This window comes from Pogoniulus pusillus, chromosome 16, assembly GCF_015220805.1.
Source record: "Pogoniulus pusillus isolate bPogPus1 chromosome 16, bPogPus1.pri, whole genome shotgun sequence".
In the NCBI taxonomy this organism is placed as follows: Eukaryota; Metazoa; Chordata; class Aves; order Piciformes; family Lybiidae; genus Pogoniulus; species Pogoniulus pusillus.
This window is the reverse complement of record NC_087279.1, coordinates 10949248-10967420: the sequence shown is the minus strand read 5'-3', so window position 1 is coordinate 10967420 and position 18173 is coordinate 10949248. Positions and strand designations below refer to the sequence as shown.

The window sequence follows — 18173 nt, the reverse complement described above, 5'->3', positions numbered from 1 at the left end:
CAGACACTTGTCTCATCTTGGGTAGCCTTTGAAATGGGGAATGGGAGGAGATAACAGTTCTCTAATGAGGGCAGTAAGCCCTAATAACATACACGAGAAGATAATTAAGAAGAGACTCTCTGTTCAAGTTGATTTATTACTAAGAAGTGAGGCGTTTCAGAAAAAAACCTGAGCAACCACATCAGCATAGGCAGAAAGTAAGCATGTCACAACTGTTGGGTTCAGTCAGGGGGTGACAACAGCCACGCTGTACTATGCTTAGAAAAGAGGAAAGGGAGCAAGAAAGCCTGACTGTGCCCCTTAAGCCCTGCTTGTTGGGTCAGACGAGATTACGTGACACAAGGTTGTTTTTCAGTTCAAAGGGTCACAGGAAGGTTGTGAAATCTCCTTTGACAGCTTCCAGAAACAAAAATATACTTGAGAAATACCCAACTGCCCCAGTTCTTCTCCCCTGTTACTAAACGCATAGGAAGCCTTTATGTAATGTATCAACACCAAAAATTTCAGCCAACTCAAGTGCAACCCAGATCAGTAAGAAGAAATAGCATGATAAAGGCAGAAGCCTCTGCTTTCCCAGCTTTAATTTAAAAATTACTTTAAAATGCTAGTTTCTAGGTATTTCCTGCCAGCATTACCCAAACCAATTCCCAGGACTCACCCTGCATTTCCTACCATCGCACATCTTTGCTCCAGTACACCTTTCTCACAAAGCAGCCTTGTAAAATCTTTCTTTCTTCAGAATCCTACACACACTGATCAGAAGTAACAGCAAAACTTTATTCTTTGAAGAAGGAAGAGCATCCAGACCCAGTATTTGGATATGTGCTGATAAAACTTGTTTTTCCTTTTTTTTAAACCTGTCTTCACGTCTAAGAAGGGTAACAGTTTCATGTTACTGAAGGAGAAACATCAGAATGTATGAGGCTTCCTGAGGAACTTTGTGTAGGACATCTTCCACAGCAAGACTCTCTCAAAAACAAGATGTAGAATGATCCAACAGGATTTAATAACAACACCTTTAAAAGCCTACTGAGGAATTAACCTGCTGTCCCATGCCAGCATTAGCTTTACTCTTGATGGCTATTACAACAGCCTTACTGGTTTTCCTGCTGCTCCTGTGTCTCTCTAGAGGCATCAGGACACATGCTTCACCTCTGATGGCGAGCACAGCCATCAGTTTTGAAGATAAGAAGACAAACTACAACTCAGTGGGTGTTTTCATTTGAAAACACCTGCAATAATGGCAGCAAAGGCTTTAACCAAACTGCCTGAGTGAGTATCAGAATGAAAACCAGCCTTTTGAAAACTTGAAACCAGAAGCACTGGAAAAGCATTCTCACCTGAACTGTAATCTTTCAGCCTCAAGTCTTTCACAGGTGTTCCATCAGGCCCTCGGAAAGCATTGAGAATCTGCAGGAAAAACAAGATTCATTTGAGTCTCCAAAATCATACCTCCAAAAGCAAAGCACTTGCTAACCTACATTTCTGTCTCCAAGACTTTTCCTTTTAGGTTAACTCTGTAACAAACTAATGTTCTGAAGCATTTTCCTGGCTAAGTTTCAGAAGAACACAAGAACCGCTTGCCGAGTTTTGGGAAGCATTTTTGGGGTTTGAGTGAGCATAATTTGCACAATATTACTGTACGAAAGTTCTTTATGCTGCTTTCAGCCAGCCAGTTCATCTCTGATACTTAAGGTCAAAGATCACAGGATGTTAGGGGTTGAAAGGGACCTCCAGAGGTCGAGTTCAAACTCCCCCCCAACAGAGCAGGACACACAGGAATGCATCCAGATAGGTCCTGAAAGTCTCCGGAGAAGGAGACTCCACAACCTCTTTAGGGAGCCTGTTCCAGTGCTCTGTGATCCTTACAGTAAAGAAGTTCTTCCTCATGTTGAGATGGAACTTCTGTGCTGTAGTTTACATCCATAGCCCTTTGTCCTATCACAGGGCACAAGTGGAAGAGGCCATCCCCTCCTTCCTGACACCCAGCCCTCAGATAGTTCTAAACATTTATTAAATTCCCTCTCCAGACTAAAAGGTCTCTCAGCCTTTTCCCATAAGGCAGTGCTCCAGTCCTTAATCATCCTTGTAGTCCCCTATTAGACTCTCTCAAGTAAACATCTGTCCCTCTTGAACTGTGGAGCCCAGAACTGCATGCAGTATTCCAGGTGAGGCCTTTAAGAAACTCAACAGACTACAGACACGAGGTGACAGTTCTGAGTATTATCCTCTGACGAACAAAGTTTCTTCCATAAGCTCTCCAGTATCAAGCCTCAGAGCTCTGATCTCACAGTTTAGCCCTATCAAAAACCGCTGCATGCAGGGGTTTTCACATCTGGAACTGCCACCAAATAAACATCCCAATTTGAAGTGGAAGGTTTGGAAAAGGAGGGAGGTTCTTTCACCTTGTAGCCCAGATTGTATTTTTGGGGTTTTTACTAAAATTAGCAGTAGCAGCTGACATCTTTTCTATCCTTCTAAGATCTCATTTAAAGCAATTTCAAGTAACTATAAATGAGCAGGTTCAGTCAGACACTACATGTCTTCAGAGCCCAAAATACAGCAACAAAATTATAACAGTATTTGGTACATATAAAGCAATGGTGAAGTAGGGCATATTCAAAAGAGTCTGGATCAAGGCTTTTGGCCAACAACATCCCACAGGTGACTGCAAAAAAAACTAAATTGTAACTTCCAGACTCACTCAAAACCAGAAAACTCAGATAAATCTAACATTGCAATGACTTCTAGATCCAGCTTCTGACACCAGACACCATCTGAACCACATCAAGCTTCAAAATGGTCCTTTTAGAACCCCCTGACAGAATTTTTTTGATGAATCCCTCTCACTTACATCATCCTTTGTGGCAGTCTCAGGCACTCCTCCAAGCCGAATGAGCTTGCTTGGCTTCACATATTTGGGACAGGTCCGGTAATCTTGGTCCTTGAGTTCACACAATCAAGATGGTTTAGACAAATGAGAGATGGTAGCTCACAAGATACACAAGCAGTAACAAGATAAAGAAAGGTATAATTCAAAGGCAGTAGCTCATAAGCAGCCTTTCCCAAATCTTCACCCACAGCACTGTGAAAGACTCAGAGAGCTCTCAAGGATTAGAGCTCCAAAAGTGTTGCTAGCTTCATGTGCTCACCGAGCTGGACAATTGAGACCCCGGTCCAGGAAAATAAACCAGGCCATGTCACCTCTCTCTGCTTTCCAGCACTGGGAGATGAAAATTCCATAAGAGTTACTAACTCAGTAGTTAACATTACCTTCAGCTTTCACAGTTGACACTGAAGGAAAACAAAGCATGCAGGAGAACAGCCATACTGTTCTACCAGGTCCACCCAAGCCTGTAACTTCTCTTGTGGTGCTCACAGGCAATATCCAGAAGAAAAATAACAAAATAAGTGCATCCATGTACTTCCCCCAGCACCTTCCCTTGGTCTGATAATTTTGAGTTTAGGAGCTTTCTGAACCAAATCTTGTTAAATTGCATTTCTCTTCAGAGGAAAGTATTTCTGAGACAGAAAGGGCACCCATTAAAACAACCTGGAGCACGAGAATGGTCTCAGAAAAGGACAGTGAATCAGGAAAGAACTGATGTCATAGGACAGCTCCTTCCCAGCTCCTTTCATTCTCTGGCCCACACACAGCAAACAGAAACATCAACTGACAAAACCCACCTACCTGAAGGCTCTTATAGGGCCTAGAATCTTTGTTGGGTTTTCCTTCTGAAAAGGACTTGCCCTGTTCATATTCAAACATCTGATGCCCTGGCAGCCGGTGATCCACATCGCGATACTCAATGTTCCGGTAGTCAGTATCTTGTCTTCCAAAGAAATCCAGGTCACCATCATCCTTTAACATAAGATCAGAATCGGATCCTTGCTGCTCACCCCCAGAAAGCTGTTGCTGTTGCTGCTTGTTAGCAAAGGGTTGAGGTTGCTCCTCTTGGTCCTGAAGACTAGGAAGAGGTCCACGGCTATTTTGGAAATTGTGGGCAGAGTCGTCTTCAAGGCCCAGTCCCAGGGATTCCTCTTCTCTGGCTGACGTTTCCGAATGCTGAAATTCTCCTTTTTGGCTACCAAAGGGAGTCCTATCTAGACCAAGTGCAGACTCCTCCCTTTTGCTGGTACTTAAACCAGAGCCCTCTCTTTCTGCTAAAGGTACAGTAGGTTGGTTGCGCCTAAAATCTACAAGGCTTTGATCCACAGGAGGCATTTCCCTATCTGAAAAGTCCATAGGAGGAGGCACATCTCTGCTCCTAAAATCCTGATCGGACCGGGACCTGTGCCTATTTCTGAAGTCTGATGATGGTGCATTTCTGTTTCTGAAGTCCAAATCAGAGGTGCCCACACCCCTGAAGTCCAAATCAGGTACATCCCTGTTTCTGAAGTCTGAATAGGAATGTTCTCTGCCCCTGTAGTCTACCTCAGGCACATCTCTTGCCCTAAAGTCTGAATGAGATCCATCTCGACCTCTAAAGTCGAGATCAAAAGATCCCCTTCCCCTGAAGTCTGATGGAGGTTCATCTCTGCCCCTGTAATCCATATTATGTGCTTCCCTATCCCTGTAGTTCATACGGAACGTGTCCCTGTTCCTGTAATCCACCGAGGGAACATCCCCACCTCTGAAGTCCATTGGTGGCCCCTCTCTCTCCTGGAAGTCTCCAGAGTACATATCCCTGCTCCTATACTCAGAAGAGGATGGCTCCCTGCCTCTGAAATCCATCTGAGACTCTCCTCTGCCCTGGAAGTCAGACGGTGGGAAATCTCTGCCCCTGAAATCATGGTGCCCCTCCCCACCTCTGAAGTCACTACGTGGTCCATCTCTAGCTCCAAAGCTGAAAGAAGGTTCCTCTCTGTTGGCAAACTGAGGATTGAGGAGGCCTGTGAGTGCCTGGATATCAAAAGGAAGTGATTCTCTGCCAGAGAAGTTGCCAGAGTGTCTTTCTTGACCAAGACTATCAAGGGAAGGAGGATATTCCCTGTTCCACCCGGGAGCAAACCTTTCTTCTTGGCTCCCACTGTAGAAATAAAGACAGTATTATTCATAACGTGCTTAAGAGTCTGAAATCTACACAGCAGCACATTCTTCTCTAAACTTTTATAGAGCTGTGTAACAGTCTAAGATCCGCAGAAGATATTGATGTGTGGCAGTTTAAGATGAGGCAGCATACGACAGATGTGAGAAAGTAAACTTGGGTGCTCCCATTTCAGCACAATTTCCAGAAGCACTCAACAGGGAATACCTGCAATATTAATGGGTTAAAGATGGCAGCAATCCACATAGTCCTGCACTGCACACAGCTCAGCAGCTGTTCAATGTTCCAGCAGCTGGTGAGGTTGTTCATTAGCACCACCAGCACACACGTGAGCTTAAGCTCTCCGGGCAGTATGACAAACTGCTAAGTTAACGCGTCATCCTGAGGCACACAACAGCAGAGGTTACCAAACATGCTCTATTAACATACTTCAGAGACTCATTTTTTGCTTCCTCGTGCTGGAGTCTAAACTGGAAAAATGCTGAAAGCTGTCAGTTCAGGTTTTGAGGATGCCCCACAGGAATATGCCAACAATCATCACTCAGGATGATCCTGTGCTCATGCCTCCAGACTGGCTGTCTAACACCAAGTTTACAACACCATACCCGAGAGCGCTCCTGATACCTGCATAAAACCATGCAGGAAGAGGTTTTGTTTTAAGACAGTTTTCCAAAACCTAGTGAGGCTTGGGTTTGGGTTTTTTTTGAGGGGGAACTACATGATTTTTCATCTTGGTGAGGCTCCAATACATTAAAAAAATACGAACAAGAGTAACACCACATTTTAAAATAGCACTGAATGCTGCCCAAATCAGTGGGCAACTCCTTAGCAACTACAGCAAGTCACGTTCTTCTCAGAGTTTCTCTACAGAACCACTCACCAGCAGAACACAGGGGAATGTCTACACAGTTAATCAACCAAACACACATCTCTGCTACATGCCCCTGCTTCACCACCCCTGCCTCAACACCCTACAGAACAGTAATTAAAACTTTGTTCAAAGTTAGAATTCCCCACTCGATACAGTAAAGAATGATGAAAAATCAGCAGAACAGCCCTACTGATGCCATCACAAAACACAATCACACTCTTATCAATACTGTTAAGCCACATTCTAGCTTTTGTAGCCTAAGTGTCATCAGCTTTCTCAACACATCACCATTGGATGCTTATGTTAAGTATTCTTATTACAGAAACCTAAGGTATGACATGAGGAAGTGCCTTTAACACACCGATATTCAAGTAACTGAGCTGGACATGTGAGCAAAGTAAGAAAGAATCATGCACAGCAGTTCTTGGTGCCTCCATTTTATTTGTTGCTTTGTTGTGGTTCTGTTTACACCCAGGGCACTCCTGCAAACAGAGCCTAGTAACAACCAGAGGAACACAAACAAAGAAAAATATCATACTGTGCAGGTCCACTTGTACATGAATCTTTAAAACCGTTCCAGTGACATTTAAAAATGTCTTATGAAGAAGCACAGTCAAGAACATAGAACAGAATGGTTTGGTTTGGAGAGGACATTCACAGGCATCTAGATCAATTAACCTGCAGTGAGTAGTGACATCTTCAATCAGAGTAGGTTGCTCAGAGCTCTGTCCAACTTGGCCTGGAATGTGTCCAGTGATTGAGCATTTACCACCTCTTTGGACAATCTGTGCCAGCATTTCATCACTCTCATTGTGAAAAATGTCTCCCTTCTCTTTAGTCTAAATCTCCTTCTTTTAGTTTAAAACCATTACCACTTGCCCTGTTGCAACAGGCTCTCCTAAAAAGATTGTCCCAGTCTTTCTTATTGGCTCCTTCGAGTACCTAAAGGCCACAAGAAGGTCCCCCCCAGGGCATTCTCTTCTCGAAGATGGAGAATCCCAAGCCTCTCAGCCTGTCCTCAGAGCAGAAATTCCAACACTCACATTTTTGTGGCCTCCTGTGGACTCACTCCAACAGATCCATGATTTTCTTGTCCTGAGGACTCCATGGGGATATACGGTCTGCTTAATCTCATGGACAGAACTAAACTCTCAACCTTTTTTTTCATAAAATCCTGTGTGCAATGAAGTGCCTACTTCTGAGTTTAAACCAAGCACCACAGCTGAAAAGAATCAGCATCACACTACTAGGTGCACATTACCACAATCCATATGACATATCAACACCTTAGTTCATAAGACCTGAACTAATTATCACTAGAAAAGGTGGCATGGAGAAGGAACAATTGTTGAAGATAAAAAAACAACCAAGGCAGATAAAAAAACTTGACCAAAACATAGGAAGTTCCACTGTTCCTTAACTTGCCTGTTCTTTGGGAATCACACCAAGCTCCAAAAGGAGCTTGGAGTTTTTAAACCAAACTAGTCTCCTTATGGGAGGATATGCAAAAATACTGACAAACAGAACATTCTGTGGCTTGTGGCATTTAAGAGTGTGGCTGAAACAAACTGTCTGTTCACATGCTTACCGAAAAGACCCCATCCTGTTGCCTTGTCGATGGTCTCCCCACATTTTGATTGTGTTTAGTAGACTGCCAGAAAAGGACAAGTCGCTCTAAGAACACCAAGACAGTGCAACCTGTTGAATAAATGACAGGACAATGTGAGTCACAAGGCAAAGAATACACATCACCTAAGAAAAGCACCACCAGTTGGGAGAAGAGATGTGTGGAACCTCTAAGAAGGATCCACAACGATGCAAGACCACAATGAGCCATGAATGAGTTTAGTTGTGCTATTTCTCCACGTTTTGCAGACGCAAATTGACTCCTGGTATCAAACCGTCAATATGGGTGGGCAAACTATTTGATATCTGCTTGGATTAACACAGAGCTCTCCAACATACTGTGCTGTCTGACACTATTTGAAGTACAGCAAGAAACATAACAACACCATCATCTAGAAACATCAAGGACTGTCACTGAACAACAGTTTGCAATTAATGTTTAATCCAAACCATTTCTGCCAAAAGCTCTTTGCTGTTCAAGGAAACAATCACCACCATTGGTCTGCTATGCTTACCCAGCCATCAAAAGTATGTAGATAACAGAGAAAGCTTTGCCAGTAAATCATTCCAGGCAGTGCTCTCCCCAACACTGCCCTTGTCAAGCTGAGGGATGCAAAGAACACTTGCCTCAACAGAGATTTAAAATTTTATCCTCTTCTTCCCACCAGCAGGGCAGGTGAGGATTTCCTGTTGACTGGCAAAGCCAAGACTCAAAAGGAGAAGTACTTTCATCATTCCCCCTACCCCAAAAAAACAGCTGCAGTAGAGCGCAGAGAAAAATGAGGCAGGTAGCAACCTGACAGTCTCAAACCTGCTCTGGCTAACAGAGGCCCAGTGGTTCAGCTTGTCTGCTGCGTCACCAGACCAGCATTAGGGGACCTGGGGCTTGCATGCTGCTCCACAGCAGCTTTTTAGGCCACAGCTGCTCCTGTTGAAGAAAAATACACAAGATCCTGTTTCTTTTCACTTCCAAAGGTCAGTACTGCCATATGGGCAGCAGGTCAACAGAGCAGGTTATGATAGATGTTAGTATGGTGAGCAATTCCAGGTGCTACTGCCAGCAGCTGCCTGTGCCAAGGAGCTACAGGAAGCTGTCCTGCCAAAGAGAGTACCCACTCCTGGTGGGGCCCATCAGCAGTCAACCATGTGAGCCAGGGATGGCAGGGCCTGACAGGCCTCAAGATGCAAGGGAGTCATGGCTGCTGAAGGCAATGGGTACAACCACAACTGATGCCATCTCTAAAAAACAGCTTCGCTCAGCTGACCACTCAAGCCCAAGAGCACTGGTCTGCCCACATTTGGCATGGCTCTTGAAGAAATAAGCAAGCCCCCCTAGTTCACAGGATCTCCTCCACAAGCCCTGTCATTTCTTCTTCCTCCCTCCATGGAGAGAGCAGACGAATGAAGATGGTTACAGCAGTCATCATTACAAGTGCCTGTCATCAGCCAGTCCTTTTATCTACCATCTTTCACAGCCTGCAGATATCTGAGGACCTGGTGTTTCCTGTTCCTCGCTTTTGGATTTCCTCCTCTACTCCAGTTCTCATTAAGTCAACAAGCTTACTGATGCTTAAACTAAAAAAATCCCATGCCAACTGTTCAGACATAATATAGGAGTTGTCTAACAGGAAAAAAAACACCACTGAACTGATACCAAGCCTGGCATAGATTAGCTGAGCCATGCAGCAACATCCATGAGCATGAGGTCATGGTTCAATAAGAGAGGCAGCAGCACCAGTTCAAGCAGTTCCCTAGTCAGCCTGATTTGCTGCCTATGCTCCACCTCTGGCAACGTGCAGCATGTTAGCTGTGCCAGCTACTGCTTTTCTGGGGCTGCACCACAGATGACCCTCTGAAAAGAGTTATATTTAACCCAGGTCATTTCAGTGATAGTTTACTACACAGGCCCACAAAACAAGGCAACAGCAAGCATCAGGACAGGGTCAGAAACTTCTTAAGACTGGCCTCCACCAACACCAAGACCTCCTGGAAGTACACCCTGCTCCAAAAGACACTGTGATGAGACACCAGCAGAATTTACCTTTCACATAACAGCCAGCTCAGATACTACTCACGGGCAGGTGCTGGGAGACTGGTCAGTGTGTGCAAGGCTGTTTGCAAAAGACATCCAACAGAGCCTGGGGCTGAGGCCAGCAGCAAAGCATGGCAAAGATCCACCCTCAAGTGCTAGGGACTGTGGATCAATTAGGTTTGCCACAGTTCAGTCACAATCACCCGTGGGACAGAGCATGTTTCAGAGTGACACAGTAACAGCCACAGAAAGCACAATGTGGTCCAGTTATTCACAGAGCCTGGACTTAGAGTCCTTTTGAGACAATAATTAGCTGTTGTAATTATAGTGAATATTCAGGAGGGAAGATATGCATCCTAAAAGCATGTTTTACTTCCCTCCTCCTTTCCCAGCTGGCTCTCTTTCCTGGTGGCACATCCTCAGCTCCAGTGAAGATACAGAAGGTGCGCCTCAAAAGAGAGGAAGCTCTTTTGTGGTCTTCTGTCTCCCATGACCAGTGGTCCCACAGCCCTCTGGATGCTTCCTGGCCATTACACCCAAGGACTTCCTCAGGACATTACTCCTGCCCTCTCCAACCCACAGACAGCCTTTGGGGATGTTCCCAATTCTGTTTCCCAAACTGCACAAGCCAAGCCCAATGGGAGACTCTTTACATCAATTTACATCATAGTATAGCAAAATAATGGGACTATACATCAGGATCATGCAGCTGAGCCAGACTAAGAAGCCAGTCTGCTTAAGGAATAATTGAAGAATTCTGTCAAGGGGCAGAGCAAGGGATGCCAACACAGTTCTTGAGCATCTCCTCACCAACTTACGCCCAACTTTGAGTGGCAGTTTCCCAAGTCTGGGGAGACAGAGATGATACTGGTGATGGATTAGGCAAGGTGAAGCTTCAAAGAGATGCTATTCTCAGAAAAATGCTCCAATACTCCACACATATTTTGCTGAGGGTGACAGACTTGATATTTATAGAGCAGGAGGAATTCAAACATGCACTACGCACAAGACTACACTCAAAGAACAGAAGCTGTTTGCTGTGGAATAACTTTCTGTGCTCAGTGATGTCTTTTTAAGGCTGAAGAAAGGAAAAAGCCTCCATGAAATATAAGTACTATAGTAGGTACAAAAGAAAGCATTTCCCCAAGCTACAGAAACTGGAAGTAGCAAAGGAAGTCTGTTATTTTCAATGCTAATGTTGAAGATGTCTAATCTAGAAGCAAAGAAGAATCAAAACCATGTTGCTGAAGTGTGAAAGCAAGGAGAGAACCCACTTGGCTCTTCCGGATGTCAAGTTGAAGGCTTTCACTTGAAAGGGGTGTGTGTTTGCTTTTCAGCTCTATGATGCTTTTAAAAACACATATTAGAAGCAACTAGGTGAATTTCTAAAACCTCCTCAATTCTATGCTGACTCTGCCTTCCCAAAGGACTTCACAAGCACATTCCCAACTAAGAGGTGTTGTAAGGCTTTCACACCACTAGCAATCTGCAGGAATAGGCAAGTGGATTCCACTTGCAGTAGCATTTGCAAAATGAATACCACACATCAGCAACACCATTAAACTCCTGAGATACCAGTCTCAACATCCTTGCTCCCAGTAGCTCACGGCCTTCACCAGCCTCCAACACATCCTGACCCTCCAGGGTCTCAGATCCCTTCTCCACTTAAGCCTCTATTTGCAGCCCAAAACTCATTTAGCTCATCACTGGGGATTACTATCAACTCCCAGTGACAGCCCCCATCACCATTCTCTGCATCCCGGGATGAATCCAGCCCACTTTTTGTCCATCTCTTCATGGAAACACATAAAACACGTTGTAAACAAAGACCTAATTTTTATCAGGGCCTCACAGTAAGAGACACCCAGAAACACCACAGCCACAGACAACGACACAGACAGCAGGCCCCAAGGCTTGGCAAAGCCCTGCACAACACTCCGTGCTCCTCTCACACTGGGAATGAGCTGCCCAAGCCCACGGTTTCCGTCTGAGCCCACGGCCAGCCTTAGGGCCAGGTGGGACTACGCAGACAAGAGCTGCTTCCTCATGACCCCCACCCTCAAACACCGCCCGTGTCACGGGTGACCCGAAAAGAGACACTGTCCCGCAGCGTGATAGGTTCTTAGGGAGGAACCCCTTGCTTCACTACGGCAGGTGGACCCTAGGATAGACCCCTCCACATACTCCGAACAGCTCCGTGGGAAGGCTCCCTACCGGGAGCTCCTCAGGAGACCCCTACCCCGTTTCCCCACTCTCAACACGAGCAGAGGGGCCCCGTTAGCCAAAGGGACGCTCGAGAAACACCGCCTCCCCGCTTTTCTGACGGGACGCCGCCCGTTCAGTGACTGACGCTGGCGCTCTGCTCCCGCACCCCAGCAGCCCTCCGGGAGCCGCCCCAGCCCCGCCGCCCCGGCCACCGCACACGCGCACCCCTCCCCGCGCAAAACCCGCCAGTCCTGCCTGGTTCCCGTCACACCGGGCGGCCCCCACCGCATGGGACAGCCCCCTAAGAGAGGTCACGGCCGGGCCGGCGGAGGAGAGCCGCCCCTCACCTCCTGTGCCGCTCCCGCCGAGCCAGGCCCAGCGCCGCCACGGCGAGGAACCGGAAGCTCCGCTCGCCTGCGCCCTGCGCACGGCACTCTGGGCAGCGGAGTCCCCTCCGCCGGCCCCCGCACTGCTATTCCCGACACGCCCCGCGCCAGCAGCGCGGCCGGCGGGCCCCGCCCCCCAGCCTGCATGCCGGGATTCGTAGTCGCAGGTGGGCTGCGGTCCCGCGGTGGGCAGGGAGCGCTGCCTACAACTCCCATGATAGCCGCGGGGCTGGCGCTCGACCTTGGGGTGGCGAGGCCGGGTCCGACCGGGCCGTGGGGGCGGGTCCCGCTGGGGCGGGGTGCCGCGATGCCGGGGCCGCCGCGGCGGAGGTTAGGGCCCAGGGCAGGGCGGGAGGTGGTTGTTCGGCCCCGGTGTCTTTTCCCTCGGCCTGCTTAGGCCGTGCCGGAGGCTGTGGGGCGGCCTCCGCCGTAGCTGTGCCTGCCGCGCTACTCGCCCGGGCCTCCGGCGCCGACGGGAGGAATCTCGAAGGTCGGTCCTTGCGCGTTGTCCTTCGGGACATCCCGGGCCTGTTGCTTCCCTGAGGCACGTCGGTGCTTCGGGAGTGGTGACTCCTCGTTCCAGGGGGACCAAAAAGGGCTCCGCCGTGGGCAGTGGGTGTCCCAGGGTGCCCCTTCCCTGCGAGGAGCTCCGGAGAAGGGCAGCAGGCTGCCCGCGGTGCAGTCAGGAAGGGAAGGGCCAGGCAACGACGGGGCCCTAATCCACAGCCCAGCACCGTAAAGGGCTTTTGGGCTGTCGTAGGCTTTTGGGGTCAAGGTCCAGTCCATCCAGGCGCACTGTTACCTGCTGGGATTGGGGCTGGGTGTCCGGGACACAGGAGGTGTCATGAAGCACGAAGTGAAGCTGTGACTCTGTGAGCCTCCTCAACAGCGAGGTTGGGAGGCACTGGAGCCCAAGCCAGCCAGCGTGTATCCTGTTGCTTTTGCTTGGATTTGTTTTTGTGTGTGCGTGTATGTGCGTTTGATTCTGGGCCAGGCTGTGCCCAGGAGAGCTGACCCTCCAGGCACCCTGCTTACATAGGCTTACGCCACCTGTGAGGCCATGGCCTCAGGAGGAGTGTCACCATCCTCTCCTCATCTCAGCTACCTAATCCAGGCTGAGGAGATTCATAAAACTCACCCTTTGCAAACATGAGGCCACTGGGATTGTCTCTGTACAGGACCAGCCCCACCCAGGCCCATTTCTCTTCCCCACTGCTGCCAAGCCAAGGCAGAGAAAGCCCAAGCAGCTTTTCCAGCACCTGGAGGGAAATCGGGGCCAAGCCTGGATGAAAGTTGCTGGGGCCATGGAAGGGAGGAAATCCTGCTGGATTAGAGTGGCTTTCCTGACGTGTCACCAGGGCTATATGCTGCTTGCTGAGCCAGCAGGTTTGGGCTGAGGGTGCTGTCATGGCCCTGCTTGAAAGCAGAGTGTTTCAAGACCCATTGTGTAGATGAGGGATATAAGTGTGACACTGTGGGTCGCATGCAGGTCCTGCCCCGAGGAATGGCTGCAGATGTCCACAAGAAGAAAGGCTGGGAAGTGCCCAACGGGTCCCTGACACCAGGAGATGGGCAGCACACAGAGCGGTCTGAGAGCCCCACACCAGGGTTGGCACAGGGGACAGAGCCAGGTACGGGGCTGAGCTTGCTTCAGGGGTAATTGAGAAAAGCATCTCCTCATTTTGCAGGCTGATCTCCCCACAGCCCTATGAGCAGGGAGAAATAGGCCCACTGGTTGAGTCCCCGCCAGTCCCCACCCCTGGGTGCCATGGGATGGGGAGAGGAGAGCAGGTCCTTCCCTGCAAACCCCTCACCCTCATGCACCCTCCATTCACCTGCTGCCTCAGCATGGGGCACTGGTGGACAGATGCTGCACAGCCATTGTTCCCAGGGGCGGGCCAGGAGGGAGCCATGTTCGTGCACACTCGCTCCTATGAGGACCTGACGAGTCCCGAGGACGGGGCGGCTGCAGTTCGGAGCCCAGAGGAGAGGCAGAGTGAGCCAGCGGAGCTGACCAGCATGGAGCAGATCAGCAAGGACTTCAGCGAGCTGAGCACGCAGCTCACGGGCATGGCCCTCGACTTGGAGGAAGAGATGAGGCAGGGAAAGGAGGGGAAGCTAGAGGCCTCTCCACAAACCACCCGCCGCGACTCGGTCCTGTCGGGCAAGGAGGAGGAGGATGTGACCATGGAGGCCTGGCGCATGCACCGGAAGCATGTCTTCGTACTGAGTGAGGCTGGCAAGCCCGTCTACTCCCGCTATGGCTCCGAGGAGGCCCTCTCCAGCACCATGGGTGTCATGATGGCCCTAGTGTCCTTCCTGGAGGCTGAGAAAAATGCCATCCGGTCCATCCATGCAGGTACTGCCCTGGGGGGAGCGGGACAGGAGATGTCACAGCCTGCCTGCCTGTGCGTTTGCCACTGTGGGCTGTCCATAAGGGAAGATTAAAGGGAAGGGGCGGGGGGAGGCAGTGTAGAGACTGTAGTCTGTGTCCTCCTTGCAGCCCTGAGGAGCCAGGCTTACAGATCTGTCCCCGGGCCCCTGGGGACTTCCTCTCAAGCAGATGGCTACAAAGTTGTCTTTGTGCGGAGGAGCCCGCTGGTACTGGTGGCAGTGGCACGGACCCAGCAGTCGGAGCAGGAGATCGCCCACGAGCTGCTCTACATCTATTACCAGATCCTGAGCCTGCTCACTTGGACCCAGCTCAACCACATCTTCCAGCAGAAGCAGAACTATGACTTGCGCAGGCTCCTGGCTGGCTCTGAGCGCATCACTGACAACCTGCTGGACCTCATGGCCCATGACCCCAGCTTCCTTATGGGTGCTGTGCGCTGCCTGCCTCTGGCTGCCAGTGTCCGGGACGCTGTCAGCACCAGCCTCCAGCAGGCCAAGGCCAAAAGCCTGGTCTTTTCCATTCTCCTGTCAGGGAACCAACTGGTGTCTCTTGTAAGGAAGAAGGATCAATTCCTCCACCCCATTGACCTCCATCTGCTCTTTAACCTCATCAGCTCTTCTTCCTCCTTCCGGGAGGGTGAAGCCTGGACTCCCATTTGCCTCCCCAAATTCAATTCCAGCGGCTTCTTCCATGCCCACATCTCCTACCTGGAGCAGGAGATGGACCTGTGCCTCCTGTTGGTCTCCACTGACCGTGAGGACTTCTTCACTGTCTCTGACTGCAAGCGACGCTTCCAGGAGCGCCTACGGCGGCGAGGGGTGCACCACGCTCTGCAGGAGGCCCTGCGCACCCCCTTCTACAGCGTTGCCCAGGTGGGCATTCCTGACCTCCGGCACTTCATCTACAAGTCTAAGAGCTCTGGGCTCTTCACCAGGTGAGGCCCCCAGAGAACCATCAGGCCAAGGCCATGGTGTGGGGCATGGGTCAAGCCTTCTCCTAGAGTGGTTAACAGCATGCTGTGTTTCTGCAGCCCTGAGATTGAGGCACCCTATGTGCGGGAGGAGGAGAAAGAGAGGCTCCTGGGGCTCTACCAGTACCTCCACAGCCGAGCTCACAACTCTTCACGACCCCTGAAGAACATCTACTTTACAGGCCCCCATGAGAACCTCCTGGCTTGGGTAAGAACTGTCTGCAGGGTTCAGGTGAGCTCATCTTCTCTGGTCCTACATGACAGAGTAGTCGGGTGGTGGCCCAATACAGCACCAGCTCTGGTCCTCAGAGTGGCTCCCAATCCATGAACTGTCCTTTTAGAGGTGAGTCTGTCCCCATTCACCCCTGTTCCAGGGAGGTGCAGTGTTAGCAACAAGAATTACTGAATTATTGAAGCTGGAATAGACCTCTGAGATCATCCATGTCATGCTGACCATGTCACTAAGGGCCACATCCAATCTTTCCTTAAATACCGCCAGGGATGGCAACTCCACCACCTCCCCAGGCAGTCAATTCCAGTGTCCGATTACCCTTTCCACAAGGAAAACAGGAAACTGAGCTCCAGCACCAAGAGCTGTGCCATGCACTGTGCTGAACTCCGTACTGCCACTCTGGGAGCAAATCCTGGAGTTTGATCCTTCCACTTCTGAGCAGAACAGGTGCCATGGATTTAGGGTGCCCCATTGCCACTTCATGTTCCTGCATTGGAGCCACTGTGCCTTTCCCCAGTAGTCCATGGTGAAAAGATACAGTGTCAGCCCCAAGTGGAATGCAGATGTGTTCCCAGAGTGTACCCTTTTTCTCCACTCAGGTAACCAGCGCCTTTGAGCTCTACATATGCTACAGTCCTCTTGGGACCAAGGCTGGTGCCATAAGTGCTGTCAACAAGCTCATGAAGTGGATACGTAAGGAGGAAGACCGACTCTTCATCCTCACGCCCCAGACGTACTGACATGCATTACCCGGGGCATGGTGCCAGCTGAGAGAGCCCCCACTATGCTGGGGAGCCTGTCCTCTGGGGAAACCTGGGTCATGCATCCAGGGAGAGGGGATGGTAGGACCCTGAAGCACAGGGAAACCCATCTGTGGGACTGTCCAACCTGAGCAGTAGAGGTGGGGTGCACAACTGCCAGAGGAAGGTGTGAACAGGAGTTTCATCTGCAGGCAATACCCCTAGTTGGGGGGCTGCCCCTTCCTCTGTGATCCCCAGCTTCATTCGTTGTTATAGGCACCTTGGACAGGGGCTACCAGTGCCTCAGGTCACTGGTGGGAAACTGAGGCCTTGGGCCTTGCTGCCTGTGCCCAGCACCCTCCTTTCACTATCATCATGTGGCTATGCCAAGGGTGGGGGTCCCGAGGGGATATATGGCAGCATTGAGGCCACCACTGTGGCCAGAAGGATGTCCCCGGGGACATGTAGGCAGGGCGGCAGGTTAACCTGCCCCTAGCTGGGACAGCAGGTTCCTGCCTACCTCCCCATTGGGAACAGAGTTGTCCCAGTGACCTTGAGCTACTGGGGTGCCCACTGAGGTGCTTGTGGTTTTATGGAGCTGGCTCCTGGGCAGTGGGTCCTAAAGGGTTTAGCCCCTAGGAGACCCCACTGGCATGGGGCCCTGGTATCCCCCCAACCCAAGGAGGATCTTCCCCTTGGCACAGGGTCATGTGCCCTCCCAACTCAGCCCCTCGGGCAGCTATGCTGAGCTTGCTGCATGGGGGCCACCTCCTCCCTAGCTGTCCCCAGGCACTGATGGGGGCTGAGCACCTATGAATGCCAGGCAGGACCTGACCCTGCATTTTGGTCCTGTTTGCTGAGCCCTGGGAGGGGGCATTCAAGGAGGGGCAGAGCCACTTAGGTTTCACCCAGACACTGAGAGCTGGGAGGAACCCAGCAGGGCTAGCACAAGGACTCTGCTCCTGAATTTGTGCTCTTGCCAGAGTGTAATCGCTTGTTTTCACTCATAAACATTTTCTGGACCCTCAGTCGAGTCTTGTCATGTTCATGGGTGTCCACTTAGCAGGGGCGAAGCTGGGGTGGATGTTTGGTCTGAATCCAGCCCCAGGGACCTGCTGGGGGACAGGAAAGCTGCCAGAGAGAGCAGTGCAAGGCAGATGGTGATAATGCTGGCCGGAGGGTTAAGAATGGTGAAAAGCCTGGAACGAGCTGGCCAGCGCCAGCTGATGTCGAAACCGAGCGGGAGACGCTGGAGGAAGAAGCAGTTGAGTAAGGCACAGGACTGCCACGCCTTGCACAACGCTGGGCGGGAGCCTGAAGGGGCCGATGGATGTCAGCCAGGTGCTAAGGCAGGGAAGTCCGTTTGCCGGCTGTCCAGCCCCTCCTGGGACCAAAGTTCCCCTGACAGCGCCCTGCTCAGATGAAGGAAAGTCCGTGGGTGCAGCTGGGACCCACAGCCCCGTCGTCAGGGTAGCAGGCTATGAGGCGTCTTCCTTTATCTCGGGGAAAGGTTTAAGTCCTCGCAGCGCTGGCAGCTCCTGCCTCTGCAGGCAGCCCTTGAGGCGGGGGAAGAGGGACAAGGGACAAAGAATGCATGAAACAGCACTAACCTCACAAGCTCCCCTCGCAAAGCTGTGGCTGCCTTGGCCCTGGTTTTGCCCCTCCACT

At 50.5% G+C, this 18173-nt stretch overlaps 2 protein-coding genes across 4 annotated transcripts in view; one reads left to right on the top strand and one right to left on the bottom strand.

The window, feature by feature from the left end:
* The window catches only part of RBM6 (RNA binding motif protein 6), a 59168-nt gene extending 46962 nt beyond the window's left edge, over window positions 1-12206 (bottom strand). For both annotated transcript variants that reach the window (XM_064156448.1, XM_064156449.1), the window contains exons 1-5: window positions 12130-12206; window positions 7508-7617; window positions 3692-5030; window positions 2855-2944; window positions 1341-1410 (exon numbers count right to left, since the gene is read on the bottom strand). In XM_064156448.1, the coding sequence (XP_064012518.1) occupies window positions 1341-1410; window positions 2855-2944; window positions 3692-5030; window positions 7508-7551 (1543 nt within the window). In that variant the 5' untranslated portion in view covers window positions 7552-7617; window positions 12130-12206. The remainder of the gene's footprint in view (window positions 1-1340; window positions 1411-2854; window positions 2945-3691; window positions 5031-7507; window positions 7618-12129) is intronic.
* A 234-nt stretch (window positions 12207-12440) lies between these two features.
* On the top strand, window positions 12441-17533 carry MON1A (MON1 homolog A, secretory trafficking associated). Of its 2 annotated transcripts, none has more exons than XM_064156450.1 (6): window positions 12441-12658; window positions 13658-13799; window positions 14060-14527; window positions 14732-15497; window positions 15594-15741; window positions 16365-17533. In XM_064156450.1, exons 2-6 carry the CDS (start codon window positions 13673-13675, stop codon window positions 16503-16505), a joined length of 1650 nt encoding a protein of 549 aa, XP_064012520.1. In that variant the 5' UTR covers window positions 12441-12658; window positions 13658-13672; the 3' UTR covers window positions 16506-17533. The 2 variants fall into 2 exon arrangements, with proteins under 2 accessions (XP_064012520.1, XP_064012521.1); XM_064156451.1 differs by lacking the exon at window positions 12441-12658 and adding an exon at window positions 13262-13554.
* The last annotated feature ends 640 nt before the right edge of the window (window positions 17534-18173 follow it).

Coding starts and splice junctions, on each gene's coding strand:
- MON1A (XM_064156450.1), top strand. CDS start 13,673: ATGGCTGCAGATGTCCACAAGAAGAAAGGCTGGGAAGTGCCCAACGGG. Junction 13,800..14,059: donor GGCACAGGGGACAGAGCCAG/GTACGGGGCTGA, acceptor CATTGTTCCCAG/GGGCGGGCCAGGAGGGAGCC. Junction 15,742..16,364: donor ATGAGAACCTCCTGGCTTGG/GTAAGAACTGTC, acceptor TTCTCCACTCAG/GTAACCAGCGCCTTTGAGCT.